This window comes from Poromitra crassiceps (assembly GCF_964638095.1).
Source record: "Poromitra crassiceps genome assembly, chromosome: 9".
In the NCBI taxonomy this organism is placed as follows: domain Eukaryota; kingdom Metazoa; phylum Chordata; class Actinopteri; order Beryciformes; family Melamphaidae; genus Poromitra; species Poromitra crassiceps.
Genome location: NC_139630.1, coordinates 50,197,563 through 50,216,706, shown reverse-complemented (window position 1 = coordinate 50,216,706; position 19,144 = coordinate 50,197,563). Strand labels below are relative to the sequence as shown.

The 19,144-nt window shown below is 44.6% G+C and overlaps 1 protein-coding gene across 1 annotated transcript; it reads left to right on the top strand.

The window, feature by feature from the left end:
• Window positions 1-4,161: 4,161 nt before the first annotated feature.
• LOC310781874 (angiopoietin-related protein 7) lies at window positions 4,162-18,632 on the top strand (the record flags this gene model as incomplete). The annotated part of the gene is made up of 8 exons (XM_083642508.1): window positions 4,162-4,323; window positions 5,695-5,910; window positions 6,886-7,005; window positions 8,015-8,129; window positions 8,291-8,428; window positions 17,260-17,476; window positions 17,677-17,872; window positions 18,409-18,632. The coding sequence occupies 8 exons, from the start codon at window positions 4,162-4,164 to the stop codon at window positions 18,556-18,558; spliced, it is 1,314 nt and encodes a 437-aa protein (XP_083498634.1). The 3' UTR covers window positions 18,559-18,632.
• Window positions 18,633-19,144: the final 512 nt, after the last annotated feature.

Genomic DNA, 19,144 nt, shown 5'->3' with positions numbered 1-19,144 from the left:
CCAGAATTCCAGCAGCTGTTGGTCATTAAAGAAGAAGTTTCCCCTGAGCTGCAGGAGTGGAGCCCCAGTCTCAGTCTGGACCAGAAGGACCCAGAGCCCCCACATATTAAAGATGAAGAGGAGGAACTCTGGATCAGTCAGGAGGGAGAGCAGCTTCAGAAGGACCCAGACCCAGAGCCCCCACACATTAAAGAAGAACAGGAGGAACTCTGGACCAGTCAGGAGGGAGAGCAGCATCAGGGGCTGGAGGTGGCTGATATCACCAAGTTCCAATTCACTATCTCTGTGAAGAGTGAAGATGGAGAAGATAAACCTCAGTCCTCACAGCTTCATCAAAGCCAAACTGAGGAGAACAGAGAGGCTGAGCCTCTAGCCAGCAGCTCAACTGAACAGATGAAAACAGAAACTGATAGAGAGGAGGACTGTGGAGTATCAGAACCAGCCAGTACCGGCAAGACTTCAGACACTTCAGAGACTGAAGACAGTGATGAATGGACGGAACCTCAGTCTCTCATAGACTCACAGAAAAACAGCAAAGTTCTTGTGAATAAACAGTTTAGTTGTTTAGTTTGTGGTAAAAGATTTGTTCGTATCGGAAACTTGAACAGACACAAGAGAGTCCACACAGGAGATAAACCATTTAAATGCTCAGTCTGTGGTAAATGTTTTGGTCAGAAATCCCACTTGACTGTACACATAGGAGAGAAGCAATTTAATTGCTCAGTCTGTGGTAAGAGTTTTGGTTGTAAAGGAACCTTGAAAGAACACACGATAGTACACACAGGAGATAAACCATTTAAATGTTCAGTCTGTGGTAAAATATTTGGTAATAAATCAAACTTGACCAAACACACGATACTACACACAGGAGATAAACCATTTAAATGTTCAGTCTGTAGTAAAAGATTTGGTCAGAAACCAAAATTGACCATACACATGAGAGTCCACACAGGAGATAAACCATTTAAATGCTCAGTCTGTGGTAACAGTTTTGGTCAGAAACCAAACTTGACAAGACACATGATAGTACACACAGGGGATAAACCATTTAAATGCTCAGTCTGTGGTAAATGTTTTGGTAAGAAACCAAACTTGACAAGACACATGATAGTACACACAGGGGATAAACCATTTAAATGCTTAGTCTGTGGTAAATGTTTTGGTCATAAAGCACACTTGAAGAGACACATGATACTCCACACAGCAGAGTTCACTTAATATTGGGCTATATATATAATATATATATTAATATAATTATATATTATATATATTGGGCAATATTTCAATACAGTATTCTCATTGTCTATCAGTGGAAACATTGTGAGACCATTGACAAGTCATTGTCAATTCTAAATGAATTATAAAATGCAAATTATTGTCTCAAAATGAGATGAAACAAATGAGAAAATATTACTTGAAAAATACATGTTTGTATCTTATATTATCCTGCATTGTATACAAAGTTATATTATACAAAGTCAAGCAAAGGAAACAATAAAATAACAATATGAGTGACTTCATTTTGAGAGTAATCATTGGGCACACTTATAGCTAAGGTAATGACTACCGGTACATGAAGTCTGGGTCAATCAGTTGCAAGTTTAGTTGTGGTTTCCATATAGTCAATATACAGTTTCCATATCCTCATGAATTCAGGGTTCTGCCAAAGTGCTTGAAGTGCTTGGATTTTGAGGGGGGGGGGGGGGGGGATCAAGTCCTGGAATACCTTGAAAATAGTCTTTTTTTAAACAAGGTGCTTAAAAGTCCGTAACAGCACAGCTAACCTATAAGTGTATCAGTATGGTAGGCCTGCAGCACAGGTCAGCTAACCTATAAGTGTATCAGTATGGTAGGCCTGCAGCACAGGTCAGCTAACCTATAAGTGTATCAGTATGGTAGGCCTACAGCACAGGTCAGCTAACCTATAAGTGTATCAGTATGGTATTCCTGCAGCACAGGTCAGCTAACCTATAAGTGTATCAGTATGGTAGGCCTACAGCACAGGTCAGCTAACCTATAAGTGTATCAGTATGGTAGGCCTGCAGTACAGGTAGACAGGCTGCCTTGGTGACAAGTTGCACTCTGTAGCCAATGAGGACAGTTTGGAATTGAATTACTGTTGCTTTATGAGTGCAGATGAGGGAAATCACAGCCGGGCTTTCACCAAAAATACTGAATTCTTCACAGCAAACAGAGCATCTGTGTGAGGAGCACAGCCAGCGGTGCCTCAGGAGGTCCCTGAAGATCATCAAGGACACAAACCACCCCCACAACAGCCTGTTCTCACTGTTACCCTCAGGGAGGAGATACAGGGTCCCAAAAGCACACACAAATCGCTTGAGGGACAGTTTCTTCCCGCAGGCCACGAGACTCCTTAATGTAACATACACAAACAAACAATCATGTAGTAGCTGTACTGCAGCTGCTACCATTACATACGTTTAATTATGTCTATGTTATTTGCACCTGTGCAAACAGAATGTTTAATTATGTTTAAATTTGTCTATGCTGTTTGCACCTATGTGCAGTGAATGTCACTGTTTCTGGCTTGTTTTTATTGCTTTACTGTTATTGCTTGTTGTTTCTCTTGTTTTCCTGCACCTATATGCCCTGTTATTTTGCACTATGTTGTAACGGAGTCTACAGCACAAGAATTTCACACGTGATACTTGTACTACGGAGTGACAATAAAAATCTTGAATCTTGAATCTTGAATCTTGAGCCAGAGTGGAGAAGTTGGAAGATCAGAGCATCTGTGTGAGGAGCCAGAGTGGAGAAGTTAGAAGATCAGAGCTTCTGTGTGAGGAGCCAGAGTGGAGAAGATGGAAAGCTCAGCTTCGCTATACTGTAATAGGATCAACACCCCTCATACTCCCACTCACATCAGCCGTCATCATCACTAGCCTTTAGCACAGTTACAGCACTGTAAATGCCCAAGGCTATGGCATTGCGTTCCGCTTGTGTCTTGAATGGATGTTAAATAACAACAATACAATAGTGATTCATTGTTTGTTTTTTAACCCATACCTCTTTATGTCTCATTCTCACCTGCAGACAGCTTCTCCCTGTTTCTCTGCCTGCCTCCCTCAGTCTTTGTGAATCCTCTTACATGTGGATTATGGAGCTAAGATGTCTACTATGTATACAGTTTACTGCCTAGAGAGAGAGAGAGAGGGAGAGGGAAAGGATTGAAGGAAAAAAGGGAGAGAGAAGACGAGCACGGGGCACACAGACTGAGAGAGAAAGAGATACGGGAAGAGACATACAAAAGCAAACAAGGGACATGGAGAGGATTTCTTGGCCAGAAATGGGCCAGGAATGGCGTAGGAGACTGTCTATGACTGGGGTGAGTACATTTCTTGAAAAGTTTGTACACTATGTGAAATCAATAAGGCTTAGGCTATTTGCTGCAAAGGACAATATACCACATTTTCTGTTTTTGTCGTCCTTTAAAAGGTACATTGGGTGTGTGTGTGTGTGTGTGTGTGTGTGTGTAGTGAGAGAGAGAGAGAGAGACCTAGATCCTGAAGACTATCACACCTGCTTCTTAATTAAGCTCATTTAAGTCATAACCTCAATGTCGCTAAGTGACGTGTGTATGTGTGTGTGTGTGGGGGGGGGGGGGGCTGGGGTGTCTGTACCTGTGCGTGTGTGTAACTCACCTGAGGACTACAGCCATAACAGATTGAAAGGATCACCTTCCTCCTAATTACTGTAAGCTCACTTTCCTGAGTTCATGACCCATTAGTTGGACTGTGAGAAAAAGGTGTGTGTGTGTGTGTGTGTGTGTGTGTGTGTGTGTGTGTGTGTGTGTGTGTGTGTGTGTGTGTGTGTGTGTGTGTGTGTGTGTGTGTGTGTGTGTGTGTGTGTGTGTGTGTGTGTGTGTGTGTGTGGGTGGGTGGGTGGGTGTGTGGGTGTGGGTGTGTGAGAGAGAGAGAGACACACAGAGAGACAGAGAGAGAGAGTGATCATGTGAGACAGAGTGATGTCTTTAATGCGATATTACTTTACAGCCATTTTCTCTGTGTTGTTGCCTTACAGGGAGAGAGAGCCGAGCCTCTCATGGTGAAGCAGACCCTCCCCAGGCTCTCCCCCTCCTCTCTCTGACCAGGCAGGGACAGACTATCCCGGGGGGGGGGACAGACTAACCCGGGCGCAGCAATGTCTCCCCTCTCCTTGACCAACTCCCCTGGCTGGTGCCTCTGGTCTGCTGTCTGCATCCTCTTCTTCTTGGTGCCAGAGGCCAAAGCAGACGACCTGGACTCAACCACTCAGCGCAACGCCGTTGGCGGGGGTGCCCAGTGTGGGGAGTACACTAACCAGGTAGGCTACTTGCTATCCATCCCGAAGAGATGATAGATGCTGAAATGTGTGTAGAGGGCCGGGGTGTCTGGGTAGTGTAGTAGAGGTACCACCATGGAGACCCGGGCTCAATTCCCTGCAGCAGTACTCCCGGCTTGGTCAGACCCTCCTACAGACACAATTGGCCGTGTCTGTGGGTGGGAAGCCGTTGGGGAATGGGTCCTGGTCGCTGCACTAGTGCTGGTGTAACTCCTCGCTGTCAGGTGAAAAGAAGCGGCTGGTGACTGCACAATGCATCGGAGGAAGCATGTGCTAGTCTACAACAACTTTGCTTATAACTGATTGATAGTTTGATGCAGTGGGTGGTGTCCAGGGTGGAAAGGAAGCTTGCAGGTTAGGTGACAGGCTGATGACCAACTCTAACACATTACAGTTTGCCTCTGAATTGGGGAGATGAAGTCTTGAACGAGATAGCTGCTAAATATGAAAATAACTTGTTCTGTCGAAAGGAGGTTGAAATTATTCTGTTGCGAGAGAAGGTACAATCAAAGCCAGGTCTTTTTTTTTGGTTTAGGCATTGATTTCCTCATCCCATTTGAGGTCCTTGGTGGTGATAGTTTCCATAAATTTGTATGACTCAGTTGTTGATTGATGGAAATATATATGCTATTGCTAGCTGAAGTCTAATATAATTTGTTCATTTTGTCATCCTCAATGAGTTCTGGATCGACATTAGCTTCTGGATGATGGTTGCTGTAGTCTTCCTGGGCTCCACACTTCACATCTAAACAGCCAAAGTCAACATAAGGAGGTTTATGATACAAAACGAGGCAGCTCAAATAAGGGCACTTCTCTGCGATTTTTGGAGATGGGTTCTATCAAACTCGTACAATCTGCAGATTTAACACTAGAAGGACCAGAATTCCATAACTACTGGAACGACCGTACAGTAAGTGGTCATTTTGACCACTAGATTCCAAACTCTATAATCTCTCATGATAAATATCCACTTGAGAGATTGATGCATTTATTGTGTTAAGATATCTTTTGAAAAGATGAAATAACACCAAAATGTGAAAATATAGACTAAAAATTTGATCTAGAACCCTAGGGAATTTAGTGAGATCAAAATGACCACCTATGGTCTTTCTAGGTTAAATTTTTTTTTTTTTTGCCTTTTGTGTAATTCATATAAAAACTATTTTAAATGACAATACAGACACTTTTAGGGAAAGTCAGGTACCAGCAGCATTGGATTGTTTAATTCAACAAAGTTATTGCACATATAAATTTCAAAAAAGTCCAAATGACCGCTGTGGAGTTGAAGTGATGGTCTGTGGTCCTGTCTGTCAGGAAGTGGGCGATCTTGACCCAACCCGTCTCTCCCAACAGGTGATGGAGGACGGGATGTGTCGGCTGGTGGCCACGCTGCCCCAGCTGGACGAGCACAGATGCCCGGATATGTTCCGCTGCACCGACGAGGTTTCCTACTGGCTGCACGAGAACCAGGAGAGGAAACAGCAGGTCGTGGCACTGCAGGAGACCATCTCTGAGCTGCAAGAGGAGCTTAGGAACCACCGGCACCGCATCAGGGTTCTAGAGCTGCAGGTGAGTGGCCAGTAGCTACTTAGCAGGCCGGGTCAACTATCAGCTGAAATCCTTTCAACTACTTTGGGTACTGGCTTTAGTCTACCTGGACGCCTCCTGAACCTTGGCAACAATCTCACTGGTTCCATTTCCAACAGACAAGACGCAAGGGAATTCATTTGAAATATAGTAATGTGGCTTATTGTGCTTTACTCAGAATCAACACTTGTTCTGTTCTTCAGAGTGTGCCGTTGAATACACCTCGACGTGAAATATATACCAACATGCACCTTGCCATTCCTTGTATTTCTTCTGCTCAGATTGAGGAACTTTTCATTCTAGACTTGAATATTTATGTAAAGAAGTCTTGAGAGCGATTCGATTTTATCTGTGATTTCACTAGTGACTCACCACTGATTGTTGGAATACAAATGATGCTACATTGTTATATATATTATATATATATATATTATATAACACTTTGCACAATACGTATTGTAGATGCTGCACAGTAATGTGGCACCTGGTCATCAAGCTGGTTCCCCCAGCACGTCCTTGACCCCGGTCACTAACAGGATTAGTGCTGCCTCGTGCGTCTCAGGCAGTGAGCCTGCAAACAGGCTCTCAGCTGGGCCGGCTAGTGGCCACGGGTGGATGGTGGCCAGGGCTAATGTGTGTTGTACATGGGACCGGCCGGGCAGTGGAGGGAGAGGGCGTCCGAGAGCGTGGTAGAGCGGGGGTTAGAGTAAGGTCATCCTCCCTATCCAGCCTATAGGCCTCCCTCACACACCAGAGTGCATTACGTTTTAGAAGTGTACTCGCATCACCCCTAACAACATCAGTGGAGTGGTGGGGTGATTCTTACATTGTGGTTCACTGTCTATACTGTGTGTGTGTGTGTGTGTGTGTGTGTGTGTGTGTGTGTGTGTGTGTGTGTGTGTGTGTGTGTGTGTGTGTGTGTGTGTGTGTGTGTGTGTGTGTGTGTGTGTGTGTCAGAATGAAGAGAAGGACCATTTGAACACATCCATGCAGCATCGTTTTCATGAGATGGAGGTGCACTATGCTGAAGCCACCACCCAATTGCACTTACAGGGCGCGCTCATCCTAGACCTACAGGTATCTGCATGGTCCTATCACAACACACACACACACACATGCATACACACACACACACACACACACACACACACACACACACACGCACGCACGCACGCACACACGCACTAGGGCTGTGAATCTTCAGTGGCCTCAGGATTCGATTTGATTATGATTCAGAGGGCTACGATTCGATTCGAGTACGATTATCGATGCAACTTAAATCGATGCATCACTTTTTTCCGCAATACATGATTTATTTTTTCTCACTTTCTTTTTTCTCACTGTGTGGCTACTTTTAAAATAAAAGTGCATTTGGAATTGCATTGTATTATGATCCATAATTAAAATAAACAACTGCATGTAGGCTACTTCCATTATTTTATTTTATTATTATTATATATATATTTTTTTATAATTGATTTTTGACATTAGTGAATCGATGCAGAATCGTGCACGTCCGCATCGCGATACATCTTATAATCGATTATTTTTGACACCCCCAACACGCACACACACACACACCTGCTGAGACGTATTCAAAACACTGCTCTAAACAACCTGGAGCCTGGACCCCATTGCAATGCTGCATTTATTTCTGAGCGGAAATGGTGCATGATGACTCAGGAGGATTGCCACAATCTAGATGCCAGGGGCCGGTTGCACAAAGCACCGTAAGTGAAGATTTTCTTTAGAGTCCGAGTTAAGGTGTCCATAAAATAAAATTGGTTGCTCAAAACACCCTTAAATCTTGTACTTACGTTTTCCTTAAAATGTTTAACGTTAAGGAGAAGATTTAAGGTGCTTTGTGCAACTGGCCCCTGGACTAGATGATGCAAGGACAGGGGGATTTGATGTTGTCATCATATTTAGTGACAGTCATTAAAAAAAAGTCATATTAGTTTTACTTCAACGGTTTAAACAAAAGTGTCGGCTGAAAACCTTCAACTTCTCAGGAGCTAAGAAGAGCAAATTTGTTTTTAGCTTTACACTGATAACCAGGCTGTTGTTTGCCCGCCTTTCTGTGTAGAACCAGCTCCATAACGTGACGGTCTTGGTGGAGAGAGTGAAAAGGAGTCCTGGTTGCATGATCAACATAGTCCGGCCCAACTCTCTGATGAGTGCCCAGGAGGCCCTGCGGCCAGGTACACACACTCTGAAACACACATACCTGTATGTGGCTTAACACACAGCTCTTACCACAAATCGCCATGCTTTACCAGCAGAGGGAGCCAGAACTCCCCTCTTTGGTTTAGTCGTACCCCTCCTCTCCCATTCAATCCTGTCTCACTCTTTCTTCCCTCAGAGTTTCAGCATGTGAGGAACTGTCCCATAGACTGTGCCTCCATCTACTACAATGGTGTGAAGAGATCAGGTCTCTACACAGTAGTGCCGTCAATAATAGGCAATGCTGTCGAGGTCTACTGCGACATGGACACTGATGGTGAGTTAAACGCGTTGGTAGGCAGAAACACACACACACACACACACACACACACACACACACACACAATTTGCATGGCTCAGCTGTTCGGCAGCATCTACTTCAATGGGATCATCCCAGTTCCAAGCACCAGATTAAGCAAGCATCCGCTCTGCTGAAGTGTCCCTGAGTGCCTCTGGGTGGTATTAGAGGTAAAAGCACTCCTACCAGCGCAGAGACCCGGGTTCAATTCCTGACAGCTGTACTTCTGGCTTGGTCAGACGCTCTTACAGATGCAATTGGCCATGTGGGAAGCCGGTGGGGTACTCTATATGTGTGTCCTGGTCGCTGCACTAGTGCCTCCTCTGGTCTGTTGGGGGGGGGGGGGGGGAATAGTGTGATCCTCCCATGTGTCCTGCTGGTAAAACTCTTTGCTGTCAGGTGAAAAGAAGCGGCTGGCGACTGCACATGTATCGGAGGAAGAATGTGCTAGTCTACGGCTCTCCCCAGATCGGCAGAGAAAAAAGATTCAAGATTCAAGATTTTTTTTTTAATTATATTGTCACTCCATGGTACAAGTATCACGTGTGAAATTATTGTGCTGTGGACTCCGTTTACAATGTAAGACAGGTCAGAGACAGTGCGCATAGGTGCACATGTCATGTGCATACTTTAGACGTGCTTCTACATCTTAAATTTGACGTATTTGACATACAGGTGCAAATAGCATATACCTTATTAAACATACAATTAAACATTAGACATACGTAATGGTAGCAGCTACAGTATGGCTACTACACTATTTGTGTATGTTAAGGAGTCTCGTGGCCTGCGGGAAGAAACTGTTCCTCAAGTGATTTGTGTGTGCTTTTGGAACCCTGTATCTCCTCCCTGAGGGTAACAGGGAGAACAGGCTGTTGTCGGGATGGTTTGTGTCTTTGATGATCTTCAGGGACCTCCTGAGGCACCGCTGGTTATACAGTTCATGCAGTTCTGGCAACTCACATCCTGTTACGTGCTGGGCTGCGCGTCTCACTCTCCGTAGCGCCCTGCGGTCCATGGTGGTACAGTTCCCGTACCAGGTGGTGAAGCAGCCAGTCAGCAGGCTTTCAATGGTGCCTCTGTAGAAGTCCCTAAGGATTTCTGGCCTTAGCCCAAATTTCTTCAGGCGCCTGTGTCCGTGTATTCGCTGTTGGGCCTTTTTGACAACAGTGGCGGTGTGACCGGCCCAAGTCAGGTCCTGGTGGATGTTGATTCCCAGGTACTTGAAGCTGTCCACCCTTTCCACCACTGTGCCATTGATGGTGATTGGGAGGTGTGCGCCCCCCCCCCCCCTACTGTAGTCTACAATGATCTCCTTGGTCTTGGAGACGTTCAGAGAGAGGTGGTTGTCCTGGCACCATTGTTCCAGGGCCCCCACCTCCTCTCTGTAGGCCGTCTCGTCGCCCCCCGAGATCAGCCCCACGACTGCTGTGTCGTCTGCAAACTTCACGATGGTGTTCAAACTTAATCAACATGCACACATGTTGTTTGTACTTATTTTACTTAGATAAGAAGATCATATACCGTTATCTTTTATTTAACTTGAATGAGAGACAGAAACATCCAATCACAGCATGTTGTGGCCATATGTTTAGTAAACAGATAAGCACATTTCTCTGTGTTTATTCATATTATGTAACATGATATGAAAGGAGAGTTGAAGGCACTATCAACCCATCTGGCAGCAGGATCAAATTTATTTCAGCAAGTTGAATCTCTCTCCAGTCAAATAGGCTCAACAATATTATCCTTGCTAAGTCATGTGCAGTTTTTCCTGTCAATAAATAATGTAAAGGCAACACTTCACTTCAGGACTTAATTGCGTTGTATTATTAAAACATTTACCAGAGATAGCAATTTTTCTGATACATTTTTTATTGCGTTTTTCCTGATACATATACACAGGACCACAAAGCACAAAAACATCCATTCCACATACACACATAAACACTCAGATCCCCCCGCCACCACAGACAGCTCCCACACATTATAAACACTCAGATCCCCCCTCCACCACAGACAGCTCCCACACATTATAAACACTCAGATCCCCCCTCCACCACAGACAGCTCCCACACATTATAAACACTCAGATCCCCCCGCCACCACAGACAGCTCCCACACATTATAAACACTCAGATCCCCCCGCCACCACAGACAGCTCCCACACATTTTCATCATACACACATAAACACTCAGATCCCCCCGTCACCACAGACAGCTCCCACACATTATAAACACTCAGATCCCCCCGCCACCACAGACAGCTCCTACACATTTTCATGGATACAATTTCAAAACATTTCCACGACTTTTCAATGATCGATAATAAAATGTCCATGTAATGTGACTCTGAATCAATACCAGAAATTATTACTATGGACAAATAGGACACAGCTGCTCTTCATATTGTTTTTTAGTGCTTGAGTGTCACTGCATCATGGAAGCTATTGAACTAAAACAGGAATTTTACATAGAAATATTAATATAAAATACAAGCACTGAAATCGACACATATTAAGACTAGAGCTACATTACGTCAACAGCTACAGAGAATAAATTGGCTGTTATGTTACATTACATGGAAGGTTATCCAGAGGAAAATTAACAATTTCATTACACAAATTTCATGACTTTTCCTAAACTTTCAAGGATTTTACTAATGATATATGATTATGATATATACAATTTTATAAATAAATATATATATTCCAGGTTTTCCATGGAACCCTGAATTAAATGTTTACTCTCTTGTGTGGATTTTAATGTGTTTCTTCAAGTTTCCTTTATCACCAAAAGATTTACCACAGACTGAGCAATTAAATGATTTATCTTCTGTGTGGACTATCATGTGTCTCTTCAAGCGTCCTTTCTGACCAAAACCTTTACCACAGACTGAGCACTTAAATTGTTTATCTCCTGTGTGGACTATCATGTGTGTCTTCAAGACGTGTTTATGACCAAAACCTTTACCACAGACTGAGCAATTAAATTGTTTATCTCCTGTGTGGACTATCATGTGTGTCTTCAAGGTCTGTTTATAACCAAAACCTGTACCACAGACTGAGCAATTAAACGGTTTATTTCCTGTGTGGACTACCATGTGTCTCTCCAAGTCTCGTTTATCACGAAAACCTTTACCACAGAGAGAGCAATTCAATTGTTTATCTCCTGTGTGGACATTCATGTGTGACTTCAAGACGTGTTTATAACCAAAACCTTTACCACAGACTGAGCAAATAAATTGTTTATCTCCTGTGTGGACTATCATGTGTCTCTTCAAGTTTCTTTTATAGCCAAAACCTTTACCACAGACTGAGCAATTAAATTGTGTCTCGCCTGTGTGGACCATGGTGTGGACTACCATGTGTGTCTTCAAGTGTCCTTCATTACCAAATATTTTACCACAAACTGAGCAGCTGAAGTGTTTCTTCCCAAGAAATTCACTGTTTTGTTCATTAGTTTCCATCCATTTGTCACCATTGTCTTCAGTCTCAAGTGTCTGAAGTCTTGTCAACAATAGTTGGTTGTGAATTACTAGCTGGAGATAAGTATACACGTTCCTGGCTGGTTCCTGGCAGTCCTCTTCATCAGCTTCTGTTTTCATCTGTTCAGTTGAGCAGCTGGCTAGAGGCTCTGCCTCTCTGTTCTCCTCAGTTTGGCTTTGATGAAGTTGTGAGGACTGAGGTTTCTCTTCCTCATATTCGCTCTTCACAGGGACAGCAGTGAATGGAAACTTGGTGATATCAGCCTCCTCCAGCCCTTGAAGCTGCTCTGCCTCCTGACTGATCCAGAGTTCCTCTTTAATGTGTGGGGGCTCTGGGTCCTCCTGTTCCTCTTTAATGTGTGGGGGCTCTGGGTCCTCCTCTTCCTCTTTAATGTGTGGGGGCTCTGGGTCCTCCTGTTCCTCTTTAATGTGTGGGGGCTCTGGGTCCTCCTCTTCCTCTTTAATGTGTGGGGGCTCTGGGTCCTCCTGTTCCTCTTTAATGTGTGGGGGCTCTGGGTCCTCCTCTTCCTCTTTAATGTGTGGGGGCTCTGGGTCCTCCTGTCCCTCTTTAATGTGTGGGGGCTCTGGGTCCTCCTGTCCCTCTTTAATGTGTGGGGGCTCTGGGTCCTCCTGTTCCTCTTTAATGTGTGGGGGCTCTGGGTCCTCCTGTTCATCTTTAATGTTTGGGGGCTCTGGATCCTCCCGTTCCTCTTTAATGTGTGGGGGGTCTGGGTCCTCCTGTTCCTCTTTAATGTGTGGGGGCTCTGGGTTCTCCTGTTCCTCTTTAATGTGTGGGGGCTCTGGGTCCTCCTGACGGATGCAGAGTTCCTCCTGTTCCTCCTTAATGTGTGGGGGCTCTGGGTCCTCCTGTTCCTCTTTAATGTGTGGGGGCTCTGGGTCCTCCTGACGGATGCAGAGTTCCTCCTGTTCCTCTTTAATGTGTGGGGGCTCTGGTTCCTCCTGGTGCAGTCTGGGGCTCCACTCCTGCCGCTCAGTGTTAATGACCAACAGCTGCTGAAGGTCTGGAGGCAAGGCTTCTCTGTGTAACCGCACAGCGTCCAGTAGTTTATCGCCAACAGCCGCAGTTAGGGGCTGCTTCACCACAGTTCTCAGCTTCTGGACTTTAGTCATTTTCGTTTTTACACAGTGACAGGAACTGTTCATCCTGAACTTGTCTTTACTGACTAACTTTATCCTTCAAAGCTCCAATAGCTTTACAGCTAACGTTAGCTTCACAGCTAAACTAAACCATTCATCTGAGTCAATTGAGTCTTCTTCTTCCTCTGAGTTAACGAAGACCCGGTTCCACTTTATACATTCGTGATAATATCGTCCGCGCATGCGAGTCTTCTGTTTGTGAATTAAACTTCTGAAAGTATAACCGGTAAATAATACGCTACTGCTAACGACACTCTTTTGTTTGAACGTTTGCACGGGAGGCGATTTTTTTTTTTTGGATGATGGCGAAGGCTATGCGAAGGCATAACCCGCCCCTCTCTGCCTCTGATTGGCCTAGCGTCACATAACCCGCCCCTCTCTGCCTCTGATTGGCCTAGCGTCAAACTTCCATCCAAACTTCCTATCCTGCATTACATCTCTTTCTACAGTCTGTGGTCAGACCGTCAGACTCAGTGGGTCAGACGACAGACAGCAGTTACGCTTGCTAGCCTGCATGAAACACGCCAGTGTGTTTATGTTTTTAATATAGTCATATATATATATATGGTTTATAACGCTGCCGCTACTCTTTGCAGTGCACGTATGTAGCCTATATAGACAGAGAATTGATCAAGGGTGATATAAAACGGTTATTTACAGGGAACTAGCAAGCGTAACTGCTGTCTGTCTGACGGTCTGACCCTATTTATTTAGCGTGGTCTGACCACAGAGATGTAATGCAGGATAGCCAAGCGAATGTGTTTGGATGGAAGTTTGACGCTAGGCCAATCAGAGGCAGAGAGGGGCGGGTTATGCCTTCGCATAGCCTTCGCCATCATCCAAAAAAAAATCAACCACAGCGTGTTACTTCCCAGTTCCCAGAATGCCTTGCGGCACCGAAGAAGGGGGGGCGCAGAAGACTGAGAACACAACAAAACAATCACCACTGGCCTTTGACCTCATAGAGAGCCGCAGGGATGACGTATTTTTGTAGGCTGAATGCGGAAGTCCCGAACTTCCTGGTTCCACACTGTTTCTGTCTATGGGATTTTTGAATGGGTTTTTGGCGATATGCTTCAAATAATGTCTGTGGGCAACGCAAGTTTAATCAAACGCGAACCAAGGTTCAGCGGGATAATCTTCACACATGAGGACCACTTTCATGAGTTTTGTAGCGTAAATGCGAGCCCTAGAAGTAAAATGCTCGAGCTAAGCTAATCCTGAACTACACACTGTCGCATAGGCTTCACGTCACGTCAGCAGTCAACCTGGACTGTTGTTGGATGTGTGCACTGATTACCTCGGGCTGAACGGGGCTGAACCAGGTGAGGGAAAGAGAATTTCCGTGTTCGCCCTTTGAAGTGGTGACGTTATTGACGTATATATCCACATCGACTCAGCAGTGTAGTCTCATTTAGCCGTTTGCTAGCTAGCCGCCCGTTTAACGGCATGTAAAAGCTTCAAAACTCATAAAAGTGGTCTTCATGTGTGAAGATGATGTTACTAAACACTGGTTCGCGTTTGATTAAGCCAGCGTTGCCCAGAGAGATTATTAGAAGCATCGCGCCAAAAACCCATTCAAAACTCCCATAGGCGAAAACTGTATGGAACCAGGGGCGTTAGCATCGATGATTTCCGGACTCGTTACTGCGGCTCTCTATTGGAGGGATAGGGAGCTATAGACGGTTTTCACGGAATGGTCAGTCCTGCACTTTCTTCTTCTTCTTCTTCTGTTTGGTTTTACGGCGGTTGGCATCCAAAATGTTGCATTACCGCCATCTACTGAACTAAACCTAAACTGATCTTAATTGAACTAAAATAAACAAAATAACCCCATATCCACCCAAAGTACTCATTCATAATTACTTTCCAGAAGCAGACGCCTGATTTTGCACAAACGCATCTCTCAGTATTTGATCTATCTCTGCTCCAGATACATCAACCACATCCAAAAATCTCTTTGCAGCTTCAACCACCATTTCAGTCCTCTCTGTCTTCCCAGTCATACTAGCAGCACAGTTTATCACCATGGCGATGAATGCCAGGAATCTCTTCTTGTCCATACAGATATTACTGTGACTTGCTCTTTCCTTTTCCGGCTCCCTTTGTACAATCACCCTGTCCTCGTTTCTTTCCCCTTTCCACCTTTTAACAGCCTCAGCATATGACGTCCCCCGTTCTTCTCTGATTTTGTTTACCTCCCTTTCCTTCTTTCTTCTCGGACAATCCACAGACCCTGCATCATGATCCCCCTCACAATGTAAACACCTGAGCTGTTCCTTCCCCACACTGCAACTTTCCATACCACTTCCATTAAGTACTACTCCACAATCCTCCTTCCCACATCTCCTACATATTCTCTCCCTATTACACACTGATGCCACATGTCCATACTCCTGACAGCAATAGCACCTGATAGGCGCTCTCTCAAAGGGCCTCACCCTGTAACAAACATATTCACTATACACTAGCGATGGCAATTCCCCTTCAAAGGTTAAACACACACAATTACTCTCTTCTCTCTTTCCTTCCCGAAATCTCGACATTCTCCTTGCTTCATACACACCTTCCACCTCCAAAAAAGTATTAGCATCCATTGACAACGGCACTTGACTTACCACACCTTTTCTTCTCTTTTCTACTCCCAACGGGAAACACTTCACACGTTCATTCTGTTCCAGCTCATCAACCTTAACAATCTCCAACACTTTTCTCCTCTGACTCTCAGACATACACTCAATCACCACCATACCACTTTTAGTAATCTTAACTGATCTCACAACTCCAACTTTCTTTTCAATAAACCTTCCTACAACATGTGGATCCTTAAAGATCCCGTCTGCCCATGTCACAGACACCATTCCCACAAGAAAAGATTCATTTCTCCTCACAGACTCATCGCTCAATTCCTTCTGTTTTATTTCCTTTATCTTTCCCTCCAACCCTTCACTCTCAGCTTCTACCACCGCCATTTCCTCGCTCTCGTTTTCGCTACCACCTCTCTCTCCTCCATTCGACTCTTCCTCCTCACTACTAACAGGGGCATAACGAAGAGCCCCACCACTATCATTCAGAGAACCACTATCATCCAGAGAACAGGCTTCCATTCCTTTCCCTCCACCTTTGTTTCCCAACTTGTGCTTTTTGTTCTTCTTGCCCATTATTGTCCTCTCTTTTCCCCAAAACAAGATTCTCCGCTTTCTCTTTCAACGATCGCGCCAGCGTCCTCTCACTTCCTGCTGTCCTCCCAGTCCTGCACTTGAATGTTTTTTTTTCTTTTATGTCCATAGCAAACACTGCAACAGGAAGTGAGCGGGGGTTCAATTTAGAATGTTTTTGTTGTCAAGTTAAAACCGTCTATAGAAAAGAGAATCTCCCTATGGTGATTAATAAAGTAACCCTTTGTGTACTGCATACATGATGATAAGTAAAGTAACCCTTTGTGTACTGCATACATGATGATACGTAAAGTAACCCTTTGTGTATTGTATACATGATGATAAGTAAAGTAACACTTTGTGTACTGTATACATGATGATAAGTAAAGTAACACTTTGTGTACTGTATACATGATGATAAGTAAAGTAACACTGTGTGTATTGTATACATGATGATAAGTAAAGTAACCATTTGTGTATTGTATACATGATGATAAGTAAAGTAACCCTTTGTGTACTGTATACATGATGATAAGTAAAGTAACACTTTGTGTACTGTATACATGATGATAAGTAAAGTAACACTTTGTGTACTGTATACATGATGATAAGTAAAGTAACACTGTGTGTATTGTATACATGATGATAAGTAAAGTAACCATTTGTGTATTGTATACATGATGATAAGTAAAGTAACACTTTGTGTACTGTATACATGATGATAAGTAAAGTAACACTTTGTGTACTGTATACATGATAAGTAAAGTAACCCTTTGTGTACTGTATACATGATGATAAGTAAAGTAACACTGTGTGTACTGTATACATGATGATAAGTAAAGTAACACTTTGTGTACTGTATACATGATGATAAGTAAAGTAACACTTTGTGTACTGTATACATGATGATAAGTAAAGTAACACTTTGTGTAGTATACATGATAAGTAAAGTAACCCTTTGTGTACTGTATACATGATGATAAGTACTTTCCTTCCTTCTTCCTTAGGAGGTGGCTGGACGGTGATCCAGAGGCGAGTCGACGGCTCGGTGAGCTTCGACCGGAGCTGGAGGGACTACAGGGAGGGTTTCGGTGACCTGCGCTCAGAGTTCTGGCTGGGCAACGACCACATCCACGACCTGAGCAGCCAAGGGGACTATAGCCTCCGCATTGACCTGGAGGACTGGGGCAACCATCACAAACACGCCCTGTACCAGAGATTCAGGTCAGTGGCACACACAGACGGGTCGAACTGTTTGCTGTCTCAAAGGGAGAGACAACAACCATGACCAAAATGTCCTATATCAGGGCTAAATCAATGTCCCACTGGTCTTTGTGTGTGTATGTGTGTGTGCGTGTGTGTGTGTGTGTGTGTGTGTGTGTGTGTGTGTGTGTGTGTGTGTGTGTGTGCGTGCGTGTGTCCAGTGTGGAAGATGAGGATCACCAGTACCGTCTGCATGTGTCGGGCTTCAGTGGCACAGTGCAGGACTCGTTCAGCTGGTACCACGATAAGCAGGGCTTCAGCACGCCCGACAGCGGCAACATCTGTGCAGAGATCTCCCACAGTGGCTGGTGGTACAACCAGTGCTTCTACGCCAACCTCAATGGTGTCTACTACAGGGTGAGGTGTTCACAGGTCATTTTTTGCACATCCAAGTCAAGTCTCAAGTCTTTGAGCTAGAGTCCAAGTCAAGTCTAAAGTCTTTGAGGGGCAAGTCCAAGTCACGTCTCAAATCTCTTATGGATGGAACATTTGATCATCTGCTGCATGCCATCCAGTCTGCTTCACACTGCAGAGCTAAAACGAAGGAATTCAAAGCATATGGCTACTGTGATCCTCACTCCTTTATTAGCATACAGTATCAGCTTTGAATAGTTGACATTATTAGTAGACATTTTCCTTAATACACACAAAAATAAAATAAAGTCAAAAGTAAAGAATGTTCACGAGTCACAAATCTCGAGTCCGCGTCGAGTCTCAAGTCTTTTGAGGACGAGTCTCAAGTCAAGTCTCACGACACTGTGTGCGCGATTCGAATCCGAGTCGCAAGACAAGTCCCCATCTCTGGGGGTGCACACAGGCGTCCCCTGGCTCTACACTGTTGAATGTGTGAATTTAGGCTACCGGACCTGATTGACTGCTGTCTTATCCCACAGGGAGGCCGCTACAGCCCCAGAGGACGGGGGGGCTCCCTGGGTCCAGACGGGGTGGTCTGGTACTCCTGGAGAGACTCTGACTATTACTCCCTCCGCAAAGTCAGCATGATGATCCGCCCGCACACCTTCCGAACGCATCTGTCACCCTGAAGCGCCGTCGCCGTGGCAACTGCAAGGGCACAGGGATGAGACGGTCACCTCGCTGTGGTGACATGGGAGCCAGGCGGTGCCAAGCGGTCCAGGGATCACTAATGGCTGATCTCATCAACAAGGAAGTGGATGACAATTATATCAACAGGTTTTGTTAGTGAATGGACCTGGAGAGTAACCCCTGGAAATGGTGTCTCTTGTGCTATTTTTAAACTGAGTGCATATACAGCCAGTACACTCATATTCCCTAAACTATGGACTTCTGCTACATATTTTTCATTCAGTCAGGGATGTGAATCCTCCCTTATTTTGTACTTCTATTTTGTACCTTTAGTTTGACACTTTATTTCATTTTGACACTTTATTAGCCATTCAGCAAGAAGAAAAGTGTGATGTGTGTGTGTGATGGGTTGACAGAGTGGAGGCCCTGGGAGGCAGAGCACGTGACAGGGTGGAGGCCCTGGGAGGCAGAGCACATAAGACTGCTTCACAAATCTGCATGTGTGCTTATTCCATGTTCTCTTTATATGATTACTTTCAGTCAACCATGAATTTAAATCCAGTGTGTACCTTTTCATTAGACCAT